This window comes from Pelmatolapia mariae, linkage group LG15 (assembly GCF_036321145.2).
Source record: "Pelmatolapia mariae isolate MD_Pm_ZW linkage group LG15, Pm_UMD_F_2, whole genome shotgun sequence".
Lineage (NCBI taxonomy): Eukaryota > Metazoa > Chordata > Actinopteri > Cichliformes > Cichlidae > Pelmatolapia > Pelmatolapia mariae.
The window spans coordinates 26,247,770-26,266,042 of record NC_086240.1 but is presented as its reverse complement, the minus strand read 5'-3'; the positions used below and the strand labels follow the sequence as shown (position 1 = coordinate 26,266,042).

Below are 18,273 nucleotides of genomic sequence, written 5' to 3'. Positions count from 1 at the left end.
TTCAGTTACACAGTAAGGTGACTTATCTGACGCCATCGTCACGAAATATATTTTCGTCACGATGAATATCATGAAGATATTTTGTTAAAGAGGATGTGTGACCTGAAAACCAGATGCTAGCAGCTCAAAAGGGGCGACATCACTGATGACATTCAATATAAACTTAGTTGTTAACATATCAGTGACACGTCACGATATTCACACCCTGAAATGAGGCCACAGCGAGCAACAGCAACACCACAAAGGCTGGTTCTGCTCGTAACGTGAGGTCTCATATTTCATCGTATTTCTTTGACTTCAGCACACGAGTGAGAGACTGATACACGTGGGAAAAACTTCATTAATGCAAACCAACACACTGTGTGTGCAGAGGTGTAACGCTCCGTGTACACAAATACATAATAAAGCCGTCTGTCTAGAAGCATCTTCATCAGCCTTTACTTGTTCCTCACATCTCACTTCTCTACCTGCACCTCTGTCAGTCGCTCCTTTGATAAGAATAATAAGACACGTATGTCAGATTCATGGAGCTTATGGATCTTTTTGGTTCTTCAAATGAAAAACATCTATTTTTACACTCAAGTTTGTGCAAATGATTAAAAATAAAAGCCTTGAAAAGGAGTGAAGGGTTTCTGTGAAACAGTGAAATGTAGCTAGAAGGAGCAAGAAGGATACAAATGCTAAAGTGGAATTAATTATAATGAATATATATTAGGAGAAGGCCAGGTATGGCCATAGGTGAGGTAAATAAAGGTCAGTCCCAACAAAATAAAACGTTTATGTTAGCTGTCAGTGTTAGCTTACTTTTACTGTTCCACTAAAGATGGAAAGAATGTGTGTAGTAAAAAATACTACTGAAGCAGGTACCAGGTACTTTTAAGGTGGAGTGTCTCCTCGTGTGTTTTATTGAACCCATGAGTTGTTGTGAATCACTGAATACTTGAAATTCCCCAGTTGTAATTTTCCATCCATAACGGAGATCATTTCAAACTGGTGTGACATTTAAAACACATTTACCTGGAATCTCTCTGTAAATGCAGAGAGGCCCCGTTAAGCTTTTATGCAGTCGTTTGCAGAGCAAATGTGCAAAGATCAGGGGCACAGTAAAAGGTGGAGTAAATATTTCTGGATAGAAATGGTGAGGAGGGCGATAAAAACCATAAAACTGGCTGTGTGAGCGCCGAATGACTGCTGTAAAAACTGCTGCAACTCATTCCAGTAAACAGCCAGAAATCCAGTGAGGCCAACCTAGTGCAACGTCTTTTATTCAGAGAAAACGTCCAAGCACGAGAGCCACTCTTAAAAGAACGCAGGATTAAAATCACTTTTCCTGTTTAAATATCACTCATGACTCAGGCAGGTATGGAAACACACCTATGCGGTTCTGTGTTTTACAGGCTGACGGTAAATCAGTGAGGAGCCTCTTTAAAGAGGAACGCTGTCACTGCCGAGGCCTTTCCGAGGGGGAAGATTAGTGAGACGGACACCGAGCTTTAGGGGTTACCACAGCAACAGACTCTCAGTGACATTAAAAGCTTTGCTGAAGGCGATTCAGCACCTGATGCAGCAGAAAAGCGAATCAACGGAGGCGATATCAAAGAAAGCGCCTTTATCTTGCTGCACAGAGCCACTTGACTTCTGATTAATCAGCACTTGAGCACCGGAGGTGAATCACAGAGTGAACAATGCTTTATTGCTTCCAAAAAGGTGGCCTGAACCCCCGCGAGCTAAGTGGGACATTAAATCATTGACACGCAGCAGGTGAGAGCACATTAGATAAACCCATCAAAGAAGGGCCAGAGCGGGCCGATCGATTCAAAACCATTTTCATCTCACTCATTCTTCTTCAAAATAAAAGAGGAAGGCATAAAAAGGCTGACGTAGAGGTGATGAAGCTACAGCTAGCCTTTTAAGTCTTTGCTTTGTGTTATTAATACAACGCTGACACTTGGAGGTAAAATAAATGTCATCCTTCCAACCTGAGTCCTGCACACAGACATCAGGACGCAGTTGGGAAATTGGGGACGGTCTCAGGGTAGGAAGGCAGGCGAGTAATTAAGTCTGCAGTGCAGTAATAACTACTAATAACTGCTCCTGTAAAGCAGGTAACCCTCAGAGTTTGCTCACCTTTCCCTTCTGTTTGAGGGGTTCGATGGTGAGGCTGTCGGCTCCGATATCTACTATGGTTCCCAGCTGGAACCCGTCCGTTGGGTGTGGCGCCCACACCGGCTTCCCATCCTCCATCTCGCCGCTCTGAAGGCTCTGGAAAACATGACACACGACAGTCAGCGGCGCTCTTTCGGCTCCAACATGCAAACATTTCTTTCTGTTTAAAGCTCAGTTGGCTCCTAGTGTGTTGCCTTGATTGCACCTCAGCTCCTTGGTACTCCTTGGAAAGGATGCTGTACTCATGAATGACATGTAGGAGCTGTGCCTCTTGTTTTAAAGTCTGTTTATCTCACTGCACCCTGATGACTTGCATTTCAAAATAATCTTTATTTATCGGACACTGTGCCACGATCCTCTGTCTGAAACAGTTTTAGCCCCTCCCCCTTCAGCCCAGCCTTCTTTTGATTGGCTGCCCCTCACAAATAGAAGGCTTAAACAGGAGGTGGGTGGGGCCACCTACTTCCCTGACTTCCAAAGATATTTTAGAGCACAAACTTCGTTCCTGCATTTGTAACAGCCACGTTATTAAACCATTTTGTCTCTCTTTGGTTTATCAATGAAATGGACATCAAGATTAGAAATATTCATTATACTACAGACTGAAACACAGACAGCACTGACTCCGGGCTTTCTGGAGCTTTTCTGACCGCAAGCAAACCAATTACAGTGTTAGTGAGTCAAAGCAGCAGCTGATTGCGTTACAGCGGCGACACAGGGACAGAACGAGGCCCAGCCGGGCCGCACACTGCTGTTGCTGCACAGAGACTTCAGCCAGCGATGTAGGAGATAACAGTTACCCTAAACTCACTGGAATAAAAAGGAAAACAAGACTAAAAGACTAAAACTCCCTGAAATCCCATGATGCACTCACAAATCTAGAATAAAATATAGAAGTTGGTTAAAAGGACTTATTCCAAATGTGGAATAAATAAAGTATTTGTCTTTAGTTTTAGTCATTAATAAGATTAAAACTAGCACACAAAGTAATGAAGTCTGAACGTTAGCATTACTTAAACAATAAAAAACAAACCTCAAATAAACCAAAACCGCTTTGGAAACTGAACACAGTCAAAAAAACAAAGGCCCAAAAATTAAATAAAGGACAATAAATTTACAATAACATCACTGAGGACAAAGCAAGGCACACCAGTGTTTATATTTTATCAGATTTTATTGATTGACAGCTGTAAAAATGATGATTTGCAGCAGCTGTCATTCAAACCTGAAACACTAAAATCACAAAAATGATGCACTTTATAAAACAGCAGTGTAACGTTTAGGACTTGTTAATCCTCGTTGTAAGAAACAAAAGTTCGAAAAGAAAAGTTTCACAAAATATTCTTTTCCCCACAGACTGATGTGATGATTTCCATTTCTTCCTTACAGCGTTCACCGCACTACCACGCTAGCATCACCACGTATGTGTGTCAGCATACAGTATAGTATGTCGTGGAAACCCCTATGAGTACAGTAATATGTATTGATGTAAACAAATGCAACCTGATGGAGCCGGAGTAGCTGCAGTTCATCATTTCTGTCCTCTCCGTTGTTTCCGTGAATACGAGCAGCCGGAGGCAGAGCAGACCATAAACTACCAGCATGTGTGAGAACCTGACGGTCAGCCTCGCGGGCGCATGTTTACACGCACACAGCACGCACTTCCAGCTCAAAAACTACTTTCTATCACACTGAGGTTTTAACCTGATGCAGAATTGATGCATTTGTCACATTAAAGGAAGTACCGGTGATGGTGCGGTTACAGACAGCATACCAGCTTCTTCTGTCACAGCAGCTCTCTGCACGTCCTCCTTCACTACATCCATGAATCATCTCTGACCTTTGTCCAACATGTCCACACCATCTCAGCCTCAGCTGTACCTGATGGACTCATTTCCAATTCTGTCCCATCCTTGTCCTCGCAATGAAATGCTAACATCTTCAGCTTTTAAATCAGTGCCACCGTCTCTAAACCACACATCACATTAGTGGTAAAAGTGGTTGGCTGAAGACAATGACTGACCTTTGTGTAGTAGAGCAAAGAAAAAACACATAACACTGATCTTAAAAGTGTATTTGTCCCTTTGAAGTGACATTTCTGTGCAAGTTTTTATAATAAACCAGATTATAAAAACTGCCAAAGAATCATAATAAAAATAGTAATGTTAGTGTCTCACAAAGTTAGAAACTCTTAAAAGGACAGTACAAATATGCTTCCTAAATCAGTGAACATCCTGCCGTGGGAACACGGAGACGACTTTGAAAGCTCTAAAGTGAAAGCTTGTGTTTCACTGGAGGATGACTAAGCATCATCCCAAAGCCTAAGAAACACCATCGAGGAGCATCGTGACCTCGCTAAGAAAAAAGAGGAGCCGGGCTCAGTGAGCAGCCAATAAGAAGCGAGACTCTGAGCCAGCTCGTTTCCATCCACACAGCTGCGACCGTCACTCAGCAGCTCCCTGCACACACGGTGGCTTCCTGCCAAACAGCAGCAGGCTTTTCTCTGGGAACTTAAAATAATTACCCCGCACTGTCTGAGTGCTGCACTAAGAGCCCATCAAAACTAATTAGGGATATTAAACCATCACAATCCCAGTACAATGAGCCCCTTTTATCAGAGCAGCCTGGACGCTGCTGTAATTGGAGACCAACAGGTGTGATCCCCTCAGGTGTTCACTGTGATGCGAGTCAACGGTTTGAGTGCACATTTACATAAGCAGAAGCAAACCCGATCACACCGCATGCACGCTCCCAAGCTGCACGCTCAAATACAAGGTCACAGGGTCAAACTGTGACCTTGTACGTGTGCAGTATTATTATTGTTGTCACTGGAGAAAAAAAGCGTAGTTATCAGCTGGGACTCTAGGTCACAGTGTGCACTTCACTTAATGCTAATTCCTCTGTTTGCAGCAGCCCGAGGAAGGATTCATAGGTATGCGTTTCAGGCCTCTTGTTCACTTTCAATGAGGTGACATCACGTACTGGCAAACTGAAATGTGGGTTCTCTGGCTTGTTTGCAGTGGAGAGAAGTTCGAGCACGGCCGTTAGCCATTATGAAACTATCCCGAGAGAGAGGCGGGCGGGGGGTAGTCGGTCGTAGCATCTGGCATCAGAATGAAGTGGAAGTTAATGACTGCAGTGAGTAATCACTGTGCTGTATTTGATATAAGGCACGGCTCATTCAGCATGCTCATCAAAGCCTGTTGAAGCGCTTTGTGAGTGAAGAGACACCTTTAAAGTAACACACGAGTCCAAACATGAGCCCTGAGGCACAGCAGAGCCAGCAGATTAAGGGTTTGGGTGTTAACTTCAACTACTTTTAGAGGGAAGGCAGTTTTAGGTGTGCTGTCCTTGTGTAAACTGCTCCAAGTTTAAATTAAACTTTTTAAATAAAAGCCAAACTGGCAGCTTGGTTTCAAAGCCAAAGGCAAAGATGTTTTAATTAACCACACTTTCATATCCCAGGACGAATTAATTAGTCAAACTGTAAACTGCTGCAGTATAAACCAAGTAAAGACGTTTGCCTGAAGTGCTGCTGAGCAAACAGCTGGAGCCGATGGCCCGGAGAAATGGACAGACAGACGCTTGCCGACGACTTCTGCTGACCAATGAGGGCGAAGGTAGTGATCTACAGATATGACCTCACCCACGACTCTGCGTCCAAAAGCTCCTCGATCAGGACGTTTAATCCTGCAGCTGAGAAGGAAGCTTGCACTTACAAATGGATGACCGATGACCAGGAAGTTCATTTAAAAAAAAAAACTATGAGGTCATCCAAACCGACTTCCTGATGACACAGCTTTGAACTGTCAGGTATCTGATTCTGACTTTCAGTTCTAAAAAGGACAAATATATTATTTAAATTAAGAATAAAAAATAAAGTTCATTTTTCAGACTGATCTAAAGTGTCCAGATGCTACAATTATATTTTATTATATTATTTTATTTTAACCTTTAATATCTGAAACACAACAACTTTATTAAAAATAAGATAATCTTATATTGAAGAAGTACTTATATCAAAAATACTTAAAAATAATAAAACATACCCAAAGTATTACAAATAAAGCACTTGTTAAAGTTCAGATAAATCTCTGCTGATGTTATATAAATGGAAACGCATAACTAGACTCGACAACAGGCTAAAACAATGTAACCTATTTAATAAGCACACTGTAACATAAACTGTAACTTTCTGAAATAATTTGGTCTATAAAAGCTTAAAAAAAACTTTATAGTGTTATATATATATATATATAGTCATGTATTTATATATATTGTTCCAGTCCAGCACTAGCTGCCAGTCACCATTCACACATCTACAGTGTAGAAGCCTCAAACACCAAGTGACTGACAGCAGCACAAAGTGTACAGGAACCTCAGGACTGTACAGCAGAGGTGCAGTCTGCCACAGCGTCTCACAGCAGGTTAACGAAGGCATTCAAAACTCCCACAGGGAGCCTTCACTCATTCATTCCTGTATACCGCTGCTGCGCTGCTGCAGGGCACTTTGGCTTTGAACCTCGGCCTCTAATCGATATGATAATTTTCCATTATGAGTCTAACGCTGTCTGCATTCCTCCAGAACAATCGCACACACGGCGGGTCACACAAAGACAAGATCAAACCTGCTACAGCGGCTCAGCACAGCCTGCACAGACCATCAGAGACACACCAAACATCTCCCGCAGCTCACAGGATGTGATGTAATCACCTTTAACTCAGCTGAGCTACTGCAATAAAAACTGCTGAAAGATCAAAGAGTGATTGTTCCACTTAGTGAGACTGAGCTGTGTTTGCCTCCCTGCATCCTGGGAAGTTTTCTATAGTATTAATAACAAAAATAATAATAATAATGATAGCTAGCACTCTAAAGCTCAAGCATTAATCTGGTGAAGCTGGAAGCTGTTATTAAAGTTTCATATTTTTAAGAAGTGGTAACAATTTATATATTTTATGGTTCCTGTACCTGAAAACGCTCCATAGCACCGCCTACAAAATTGCAACAAAGAAGCTCCGCCCAACAAGTCAGCCATTTTTACCAAAGAGGCATATCAGGCATGCTTTGTGCCATTCACAGCTGCTGTACTTTACAGAGGTGGGACTCGCCAGATACCCCGCGATACAATATTAGCACAATACTTCATTCACAATACAACATTAATGCAATTTAAACATTCTGCGATATGCTGAGAATTGCAAAAGCATATCCATATATATTTTTATCCAATAAAGTTATCTCACTTCAGTTTTTTTCCCTGCAAAATGACACAAACGTGTCAAGCATACCAATACTGTCACTAAAACCTGCCTCAGGACAGTCAGTCTGCACTTCCCCCAGAGTTTTCTCCAACCCCAGGACTCTAACAAGTTCCAGATTTAATCAGATCAACATACAGCAACATGATTTAATTCGTAGGTGCTCATCAATGCCACCCAGGAAGTGATGTGGAGCTTCTTAGAGCAACAGCCAACAACAGTCCAACAAGTCTGCAGGAACTGATTGGACTGCAGTTTTAATTTTGTCTGGAGTTTTGGTTTTTTAGTTCAGTCGTGTTTCTGTCTTTTTAATTGTTATTTTACACTATATTATATTATATTTGTCACTGGCAAATATCATTTCAGATAGCTGAAATAAAAACTGAAAAACTACAACTAACTAAAATGTTTTTGTCCACACCTAGCTACTTTTAAATGTATAAAATCTTTGCTGAAATCTGCAAATTTTTGTCATGAAGAAGATTACAAATCATAAAAAAAAAATCACAATGATCTATTTGTCATCCCAGCATGCAGCTGGGATGTGTAGTTTTTCCAACGTAAACGAGGGCACAACGTTTACCCATCACAGCTGAAAAGGTGATCAAACCTGCTGTTGATCAACTTTATTTCCAACGGTAAGCCCTTGGAGAAACGAGCCTGACTGCTGACTACATTTAACATTAAGCTGACTCTGCAGCTAATTTTAGACTCTGAACGTCGCACTCGATAATTGTTGGTTTCACCACGGAGCTCACAAAGCTGCGGGGACGACTGATCCCTCCCGTCTGAAGCAGCTAATTAAGAAAACCACAAAGTACCAGCGACAGCCGGCCAGCAGCAGAGCTGAGCCTCGACTGCAGCGCTCACCGTCACATTAATGTTTTTTTTTTTCTTTCTAGCAAAGCCTGAAACTAAAAGGGCCGAAGCTATTTCCAGCTGCTGCCCTAAATATTAAAATCCTGCATGGAAGTGTAGCTCCTTAGCTAACCCGTCTCCAGCTGTCAGCATCCTCTGGAGCAGGATTTCCATTAACAGAGTCATTCAGACGAAACATTAAAGACGCAGCCGAGAGGTGAAGGACTGCTGATTGTTCACATCAGACCATCATAATAAAAAGCTGCTTAGAGTGAAAACTTTGAATAAGAAGAAGAAAGAAAGAAAAACAGGGAAAACAGGGAAGTGTATTTAAATCAACTCGCTGGACGAGTTTTCACCTAAGCGCATGAAACTGAAATATTAGAAACCGGCCACCTCAACGCTGCTGCACAATGAGCATCCTAAAAATAAATGGGACACACCGAGGTCGCATCATGACAGATACGCCTGAAATCAGAGTAAAAATAACCTTTACTACTTTTTATAACACTTTATAATAAACACGGTAATAAAATATTAACCAAAGTTATTAAATATGCTTAAAAAACAGAATAACAATAAATTAATGTTTAGTTTTCATTCATATTGTTCAAATGTATTCTATCATGTTTCACTCAGTGAACTTGTCGTGTCATTAGTGTGGTGCATAATTGTTCACATAAGTTGCATATATGCAAATCAAGTATTTCCCAGGTCTGAGAAGCAAAGCGTGAAAGGACGAGCCGGGGAAGCTCCACTGCCTGCAGCAGTGTATCAGAACACGACCCTCTGCTCTATTAATGTGTCAGCTCACGTGTGACTCCCCTGATTAATAAAACATAAAGCTCATTTTGCAAATGATGGTCCTTATTCCAGTCAGAAAGACGGATAGAGTGTGGCACGCTCACCGGCTAATGTTCTGTCAATCACGAGTCAGTCAGTGAGTACACGCTGGATAATCCTGCTTTTTAAAAAAAACAAAAAAAACAACAACAACACACACAGTATGACCAAGATTCACAGATCAAACGTAATGATATATTCAATATGTCCCAAAACGAGTGACTGACCCAATGAAAGTGTTCACAGAGTTAGGGACCGAAACAAGTTTCTCACACCTGAAGCCTTTTCATCCATATCTTATACCATCTGTGAGTGTCCAAGAACAGTGGCAATGTCCATCTATTATATACAGTCTGTTTTTCTATAAATCTAGGCAAACAGCTTGAACTGAATGATTATTATTACACAAACACTGCTTTAGCACTTCTAACCCAGGAATTCCCGCACATAGTCACAACAATTATTTTCACCAGGAAGTTACAGGAAACCCGGAAAGCTAGCAAAAAATGTAAATCAAACGATGAGGAACTCATTCAAAAAAAAAAAAAAAAAATGCTGTCACAAGCACAAGCCTCAGTCCCAGTGAAGCTGATATTAGTACCACCAAAGACAGGATCATATATCTGAGAGGTGAAGGAAGAAAAGAGAGCCAGCACAAAAATAATCAGAAATATAGAAACACGGTTACATCTACAGTTTGGTTCACACTGAGATATTTTTTTTATTTATTATAGAAACATGAATTAAAAAGGAAAACATCCTTAAACATCAGCAGACGAGCCCATTAGCAGCTCCATATGACTAACAGAAGCCGCCATCAGCATATGAATGATTACCACTACATTACATTAATGCCTGTTATGGAAAATACTTATTTTATTATTTACCAAAAACAAAAGGTGCTCTTTAATGTTTAAACACACGCTCAGTAAAATGGATTTTACCACCATGGCGTCCTGACCATTATTTTTGCATAACAAACATAAACGTCCCACGGCTATTTCGAAGAAGTGCAGTGACTTAGTAGTTTGAAGTTACTGTTTCCAAGGTCGGAAACTTTATACCCACATTATTAAATACGTCCGAATCACCTCATTTGATCAAAGAATCATCTTTTCCCTTTATTCCAGTCTCCAGTGAGGAGGCTGACACACCTGCTCCTCAGCCTTTCAACTTCCACAACAAAGAGGTTCAGTATTTGGTTACAAGCTGAACATCTTTCAGAGTTTACATATTCAAACATGCCGATGGTAAAAGAGCCGCCAGTTGTTTGCTCATCTGAATAATGAATAAAAGCGGGAGAATGTGATATGATGTCAAACAACAGACCAGCTCTTCATGGTTAAGTGACTGGAAAAACATCCTGATGCAGGACAGAGTAAAGGGTGGAGTTACCGCCATGCCTCCGGTTTCAATGTGGGCACCAGAGAGGATGTTGGACTGTACTGGTGGCAGTAGGGGTGTCTGAATCATTGGGGTGTAAATAAAGGTTGTGAAAACTTCTCTTTCCAGTGTGCAGCTGCTTTGAAGCAGATGAGCGTGGTTGTGTGGAGTTGAAGTAGATTTTTTTGTTTCCCCTGTGATGCAAAAAGCGTTTGATTAGGTCTGTCAGCCGAGCCTCGTTGTGAGACCTGAGTCACACCATAGCAGGAGGTATTTTTAGTCCACAGACTGTTTTCTTTGCCCTGTTGAGACGTGCGCCTTTGTGGTATTTGTGCTTCTGGTTCGTTTCGGCTTTATGCAGCCACATTAGCAACAAATCAGAGCTGCGCTATGTTACAGACCACAAAGGCTGAACACTCGACAATGCCAGGGGCCAAACTGGGTGTGAGGGCACCTTTAGAGCACAGCTGGTGATCGCTGCTCTGCATTCCTGGATGTGTCCGTTTTTTTAACTCTCACGAGGCAATGTTATTAGCAAAATAAAGTTTAAAGAAAACCCACTGATGTAGTTGGTCCAATCGCCCAACCCAACTGATGATAAGGTTTACTTGTGATCATCTGTGACCACTTCTGTTGTTTCTTTGGTAAGAAGACATTTTGCTATGGATAAAATGTTATAAAACATTGAGTGAGGAGCCCATTCACTCAGGAGGGGCTCAGAAAGCACCCAACCGAAGAAGTGGTTTAAGCATCTGACCGGGATGCCTCCCTAAGGTGCCACCCCAAAGTGGCCTCTTCAACCAGACCGAGGCCCCTGCCATGACACCCTGGAGAGAGTATATCTTTTGGCTGGCAAGGAAAGGCCTCGACTCCTAGAAATTAAGAAAATTCATTTACTGTGTGAAAAATCTCTCTCCTCACCCCAGCAATGATTCATCGGTCACACAGGTGTAGCAGGAGCTCCACCTGAGCCGTGCAGTAGTGTCCCGGCAGGTAAATAAAGCTCGCTAACCCAGCTCACACACCCACACATGAAGGAGATGCTTTATGTTTATGCTGCACTGGAGTTTGCTGCGAGGCTGTACGCCGGCTATTTGGGGCTGGTTTCTCGATTTTTAATCTCAGTTTTTGAGAAGTCGGGGTTAGCGTTACAGGATTTCAAGTGTAAAATCAAAAATGCTTGTCAGTCCCTCCCTCACAAATAAAGAGAACAATGAATACATTTAAAGATCAATCTAAAAACCATGTTCTGAAACATCTGCACATAGTGTGTCGTAAACCACCTTACAGCAGTGTTAAAGTCTGTCTTTTATTCGGTCGAGTGGTCAGAAATGAGTGGCTGAGCTCGCGCTGCAGCAGCTGTAGCTCTGAGAACGCCGCTCTTCACGGCAGCAGAGGAAGCGCTGTTCGAATCGACTTGCGGTCGTATGTGTGCCGACCCACTCTGCGCCGAGCCGACAAACAGCTGATTGTTGGATCTGCGTCGTTGCTCACTGAGAGCTCGCTGTCAGGACAGCTCGGCCAGGTCACGTGGTGAGCGCAGAGCCTGCGATGAATTCAGAGAACCCCCCGAGGGCAGACTGACAACAACAGAGGGGAGGAGATACAACTACACCATGATAGATTCTTTATTTGAAACTTCCAGGGAAGATGCTGGGAATCTGAGGATACAAACAGCCAAAATGACAACCTTTTGTACAGAAGAGCCAATAACATTCCCTGTGAGGTATTCTTCAAAACACAGTGAACCACATATGAAGCAAATATTATGGCAGTGTGCACATAAAGTTGAACAGCCATTGTTTAGCTTCATTTGACCTTGTATACTGTGGTAAAGAGAAAGCTGAGAGTCAAGGTGAAACTGTTGATTTAGCAGCCCATCTACGTCCCCACCCTCGCCCATGAGCCGCGGGTAGTTACAGGAAGCGTACAGTCATGAATCTGAATCGGCCTGGGCTCTGAACAGGACGACTCCTGGACGTGTCCTCTGTGAGGGGTTTCATCCATCCCCAACTGGGAGGAGATGCTGGACATGCTGGAGAGATTATGTCTCTCAGCTGGTTTGAGAACACCTACACCACAGAAGAGCTGGAGGTGGAGGCTGAGGAGAGGGAGGTCTGTTTAGACTGCTGCCCCATCGACCAGCAGAGAAGGGAAACTAATGATAATTATCCAGTTGCACCATTTAAAGAGTCATGATAAAAAACAATCCAAACAGCTTTTAGACACCAGCAGCAGAGCTCCGTACTTTGAAACAAGCAGGGCTGTTAGAGCCTTTAACATAAAAGTCCCGATCACCTAGAGACTGCAAAACAGTATGGCTCAGCATTTACTCCAATAGATTTAGGTTTTTAATATAAACTCATAAACTCAAGTCTCCATAATAAATTATATTACTTTCTTATAGGTAGCAGTACTTTTATTAATAAAACTGAGTTTTATGTGGGCCAGTAAAAGTCTGACCCACCGGCTTATATGGACATGGACAAAGGTTAATCAGCATAAGCCACCATAAATAGATAATAGACAATATGTGTATATTTTTAGGCTGGCAGAATTGTAAAAGTGATTCAGAAACATTAGATTATGATTATTCCTACACGCCGTTTTCTCCACGACATGAAATAAGGGATCCTGATTACTAACTTTTTCAGCTCGTCCTGTTGCTATCTTCCTCTCTGGGAGATGATTAACACCAGCTGATGGGCTCGGGCTGCTCTCTAACTGTGCAGAAAATAACGCCGCGTTTCGCCCTCTCACAGCGCCGCTGAACTTTGCACAGCTGATAACGGCCTTCGTCGGGGCGTCTTTACGGGCAGCCGTGAGGATTTTCTGCAAACGAGCATCACATTTCCTCCTCCATAAAACTGCAGCACGACATTGCTTCTGAGGACGTGATGCAACATTAGCAGCTCACTCACATCTTCTTATGTATTTTTAAGGCTGCTGATTAGTAAGAGCAACAAAGCCTGGGAGCAGTTTTACAGAGATAGTTTAGACTGGTCTGTGGGGTTAGACCAGTCTTAATTTAGCTCATAGATTAATGTGATGCAGGATAGTCTGTTTCACATAACAAGGATTAGATCATTGTTAGTCTAAAAACAATTAGATGCTCAAAGCACTTTCACACTCATTCACAGTTGATCTATGTCTTAGTGCTTTTGTCTCCCATTCACACACACATACACTCTCTCTGATTTTCAGTGTCCTTCCCAGGGATATCTAGATGACCCACTCCTGGCAACTTTGAAAACCTGGTGTGCATATCTTCTGTGTAATAGTATCACTAAAGAAGTTTTTAAATGGTTATTGAACTGATTTTTAGTCTCCTTGGGCAATCAATCCTCCCCCCCCCCACAGAGGGTCTCAGAAAATATACTATAACATAGTCAGATCAGTCACCTACACCTGATATGACCTCTTTCTGTACATCAGAGACTTAAATTGGTGCAATTTTGCAATTGAGACCACAACATAACGACACTGATGCTCAGTGAAAAAAGCTAAACAAAAAACAGTTCTGTCTTCGGACTGTGTGCAATATTTATTTGGTATTGGCAATATTTAATTTATACGGGTGCAACGATACACAAAATTCACGGTTTGGTTTGGTTCGATACTTTGGTGTCACGGTTCGATATTTTTTCGATACAAAAAAATGTTCATGCCTTTTTAATTTGTCATTTATTAAAATTATAAATATATATTTTAACTCAAAAGTACAGTTTTTAAATTTAATGTTGCTGAAATGACAAAGTAATAAAAAAATAAATATCTGATGGAGAAATCCCTCATCTTTGGAAAAGAAAGTTTATTACAGAGAAATGGCTCTTTCCAAAATAAAAGCTATACTATACGCTTCTTCTGGGGTATATTCTCAGCAGCATATTAAACATATCAGGTCCCCATAAGGAGAATCATGTGCTAACGGCTGTCTAAATGACTCGGGTAAAGTCTGTAGCATGCGTGCTTGTTGTTTTTGTCTGCTTCCACTTGTCTTTGCACTAGGATGATGTCGGAGTAAATGTGCAGTCATATTCATTGTGTTCCCACTAGTGCTGTCAGCGTTAATCTGAAATGACGTTAACGCCACAACACGGCAAATCTCCGTTAACGAGTTACCGCGGATCGCCCCATGCGTGGGGCTGGACAGCGTCAACACGTTAACGAGCAAACTGCACTAACGCAGTAGTTCCCACCCATGTAATTGAACACTGCGTGGCACATCCGACATACTGTTTTACTTTTGTCCATGATGCGCTTACCTTCAGGGTCATACTTCACATGAAGACCAAAATAGTTCCAAAGGCCAGATCTGAATGAGGGTGGGGGAGGTTCAATTTACCATGTTGCAACGAGGTAAGCTTCTGTCTTGCTAGCTTGCGCTGCGCTCAGTGGATCTGCGCTCGACAGTGCAGCCTAGGCGGAGTAGTCGAACGCAGATCCACTGAGCTCTCAACACAGACAGCATCGTCAGAAGAAAAGTTGATAAAATAAATTAAAAATCTTGTATTGATCGATACACATGCGTACCGAACCGAAAGCATTGTATCGAACGGTTCAATATCGATACGAGTATCGTTGCACCCCTATTAATTTAATGTGGGTAACACAGGTATGAGGGCTCAAAGATGTACAAAACTTTGAGCCTGAAGTAGCCAAGGTTAATGAAGGTTAAATCAGCTACTCAGGTGAAAGACCTTCGCTGATTTTTCTATTATTCAGTGATTAAAAGGAAACCAAACAATCATTCGTGCACAGCCATCTTTCCACTTTCTGCTGCCTAAGTCAAACACCAAAGCTATCTCGCACTAACTGATCAAACCAATCCTGATGCAATCTAAACTTTCTTCTTGTGTTAAGTTTTGTTTATTTAAAAAGTCACACATGAAAGTTACCCAGCATTCTTTGAAGCAGTTCACCGGCTGCAGCCGCACCCACAAGAAACATTGGTCTGAAAAGGGCGTGTCAGCAGGTGAGTCCTTTCAGAAAGCAACGTGACCTTCCCTGACACACACACACACACACACACACAGATTTGTACTTCTGTACTTTCAATTTCTTAATCCCAAACCAAACCTTAAAACAATGTCTGAAAACCTCTTTTGAAGCGGTCCTCACTGTCCACACAAAAGTTCTCACTATAGGCAATTAAAACTGAACCGAGTCCTCACAAAGGTGGTAATATAGGTCAACACACACACACACACACACACACACACACACACACACACACACACACACACACACACACACACACACACACACACGGGTTTGTATTTCTGCAGTTTACATTTCTTAAACCAAATCAAACATTTAAACAGTCTGAAACAGTCTTTTGAAATGGTCCTTACTGCAGTGGATTAAAACTGAACCAGGTCCTCACAAAGTTGGTAATCCCACACACACACGCACGCGCACACACACAGATTTATACGTCTAAACTTTGCACTTCTTAATCTCAAATCAAACCTTAAAACAAGGTGTAAGACAATCCCTTGAAGTGGTCCTCAGTCTGCAGAAAGGTCCTGACTGCAGACAATTAAACTGAAACTTGTCCTCACAAAGGTGGTGATACATAAACACACACAGAAACTATTCAGTTTAGTGAATAAAAACTAGTGTTTGTATTGGTTCACATACAGTACTTTTATCTGATCCTGTGCTCTGCCTCTACACTGTGAGATAAATTAGAGACACACCCCTAATAGACTGCTTCTGTAGTACAGTACGCTCAGGCAGTGAACTTTATTGTTCAAGAAGTAAATCCTCTTCCTCAGTAAAAAATATCTTAAATTAGCAAATTCAACCATCCAAAAATGTTCAGGAATATCAGGAAAACTCTGTTATCCTATTTTTAAAACTCAGAAACATTACAGTTGGTCTCAAAGAGCATATCTGTCCCTTGTATGACCTGCTCGGAGCTGCTTCTTTGCAATTTCAGCCGACGTCTGGGCTTTCTGAAGTGCTGATCTTTTATAAACATTTTGTAATCCAAATTAAAGATTGACAGGAGTCATCCTCCTCAAGTTGAAGTCTAACCCCAATAAAAAGTGTCACAAGAAGCTAAAAGGTTGTACATTAGTCAAAGAGCCGGCTCGCTCTGAGCAGTGATAGCACTGAAAATACTAAAGCCAGCCCCCCACCGATCAACAACCACTGATCAACAACCACTGATCAGTGGGCTATCATAGTCATTGTGCAAGTGTACTCTTTATAAGGTTGCGGAAACCTGCAATCAGCTGAGATTGAAAAAGTCACTTGGATGATGAAACATTTCTCCCACTGAAAACGCTTCGTCCAGATGAACAGAATCAACTTTTTGGATGTTACCAAATAGATTAGCAGCATCCATCAAATCCAACCCTCTATTGTCATTTTTGGCTCTAAGAAGATGACCATGGCCAAACGCCAAACTAGGCTGAAGAAGTCACCTGGATGAATGTTTCTTCCAGTAAAAATGTTATTTCCAGATAAACAGAATCAACTTTCCACAAATGTCCACAATCCAAAACGTGATGTCAGGGTAGTTTAGTCCACATGTTAAAACAAGGCCATCTGGATTCTAACTGATAAGTGACGTACCTCAAATGATTCACTGAATTTGGCCTTGTTTTAACTACCCTTGCTCTATCCTAAGCTCAATGGGATGCTACTTTGCTCAGGGGTACCTCAGGGTAGCTGTTCTAGTAGTCTTAGTTGCCTTTACTTCACCAAACCTGCTAAAAACTTGAGTTTTTTATTGTTTTAAATCCTAATTAAGAACAACATAAACATGGAAACTGCAGCCCAACTCAAAATGTCAATAGCAGTATCTTATCATGGAAGTCTCTGTAGTCATGAAACCCACGACGGGAGCACTCTTTGACTTCCAGAAATTGTCCCAACAGATAAAATACTCAAAGTGACTCTTGAGTGTGCTTCCTGTCACTCTGAAACACTTCTGTGACCTCCCCGGCAGTCTTTTCCTCTATGCTGTCACTTCCTGGCTGCAGATTATTGAATGGGGCTGACAGACGGTGATATCAGGCAAACGACTCACATTTTAAAAAATAAAGTAAAGGACAGGAAGTGCCCGGCTCCACAGAGACTCTGAGACAACGAGGACCAAAAGACAAGAGCTGCATCAACTTATTTAGCCAAGAGCATCCTGGAACATAAACACACATACTCATATGTGTTCACATTAAGAAAGAAAAAAAAAACCACGTGAAAACTGGTTTCTCCTGAGTGTGGACGACATACAGTTACATAACACATCTCATAGCAACAAAGTGTGGAGGGCCATTGGAGAGCTGGCTGTGCACCCGTATCGGCTAAATATAACGAGCAGGAAACAGAGAGGAATAAAGGCTGTGACGCCGTTACCAGTACTAAACTGGGCCCGAACCACGGGACCCCGCTTGACTCTGGCCCCGAACTTTGAGTCTGCCACTTCTGCCCAGCTACAACTGGAACTATTGGTGTAATAATTGATCAGCTGGTCAACACAAAATTAATCTGATCTCTCAGAAATAAATATTTAGTGGCCTTCAAACCACAATGACGAAATTTTCCAATCAGCCACAGTGAGTCCAACAACAGCCAGCTGTAGTATTTTCCAACAGTACTTCACTCTCTATGTTAACAAGCCAAAAATTAACAACTTATATTAAATATGGGTTTACGAAATTTAAAATATAAATAAAAAATTACAGGTTTGTATGCTACTGTCATCTCAACATGCCACAGGAGCTTGCGTGTGCTATTAGCTTACTGTGAGTC

The 18,273-nt window shown here is 41.8% G+C and overlaps 1 protein-coding gene across 5 annotated transcripts in view; it reads right to left on the bottom strand.

Annotated features, from left to right (window-relative positions):
• Nucleotides 1–18,273, bottom strand: part of LOC134642647 (unconventional myosin-VI) — a 147,583-nt gene that overhangs the window by 120,926 nt on the left and 8,384 nt on the right. For all 5 annotated transcript variants that reach the window (XM_063494532.1, XM_063494534.1, XM_063494535.1 and 2 more), the window contains exon 2: nt 2,128–2,262. In XM_063494532.1, the coding sequence (XP_063350602.1) occupies nt 2,128–2,244 (117 nt within the window). In that variant the 5' untranslated portion in view covers nt 2,245–2,262. The remainder of the gene's footprint in view (nt 1–2,127; nt 2,263–18,273) is intronic.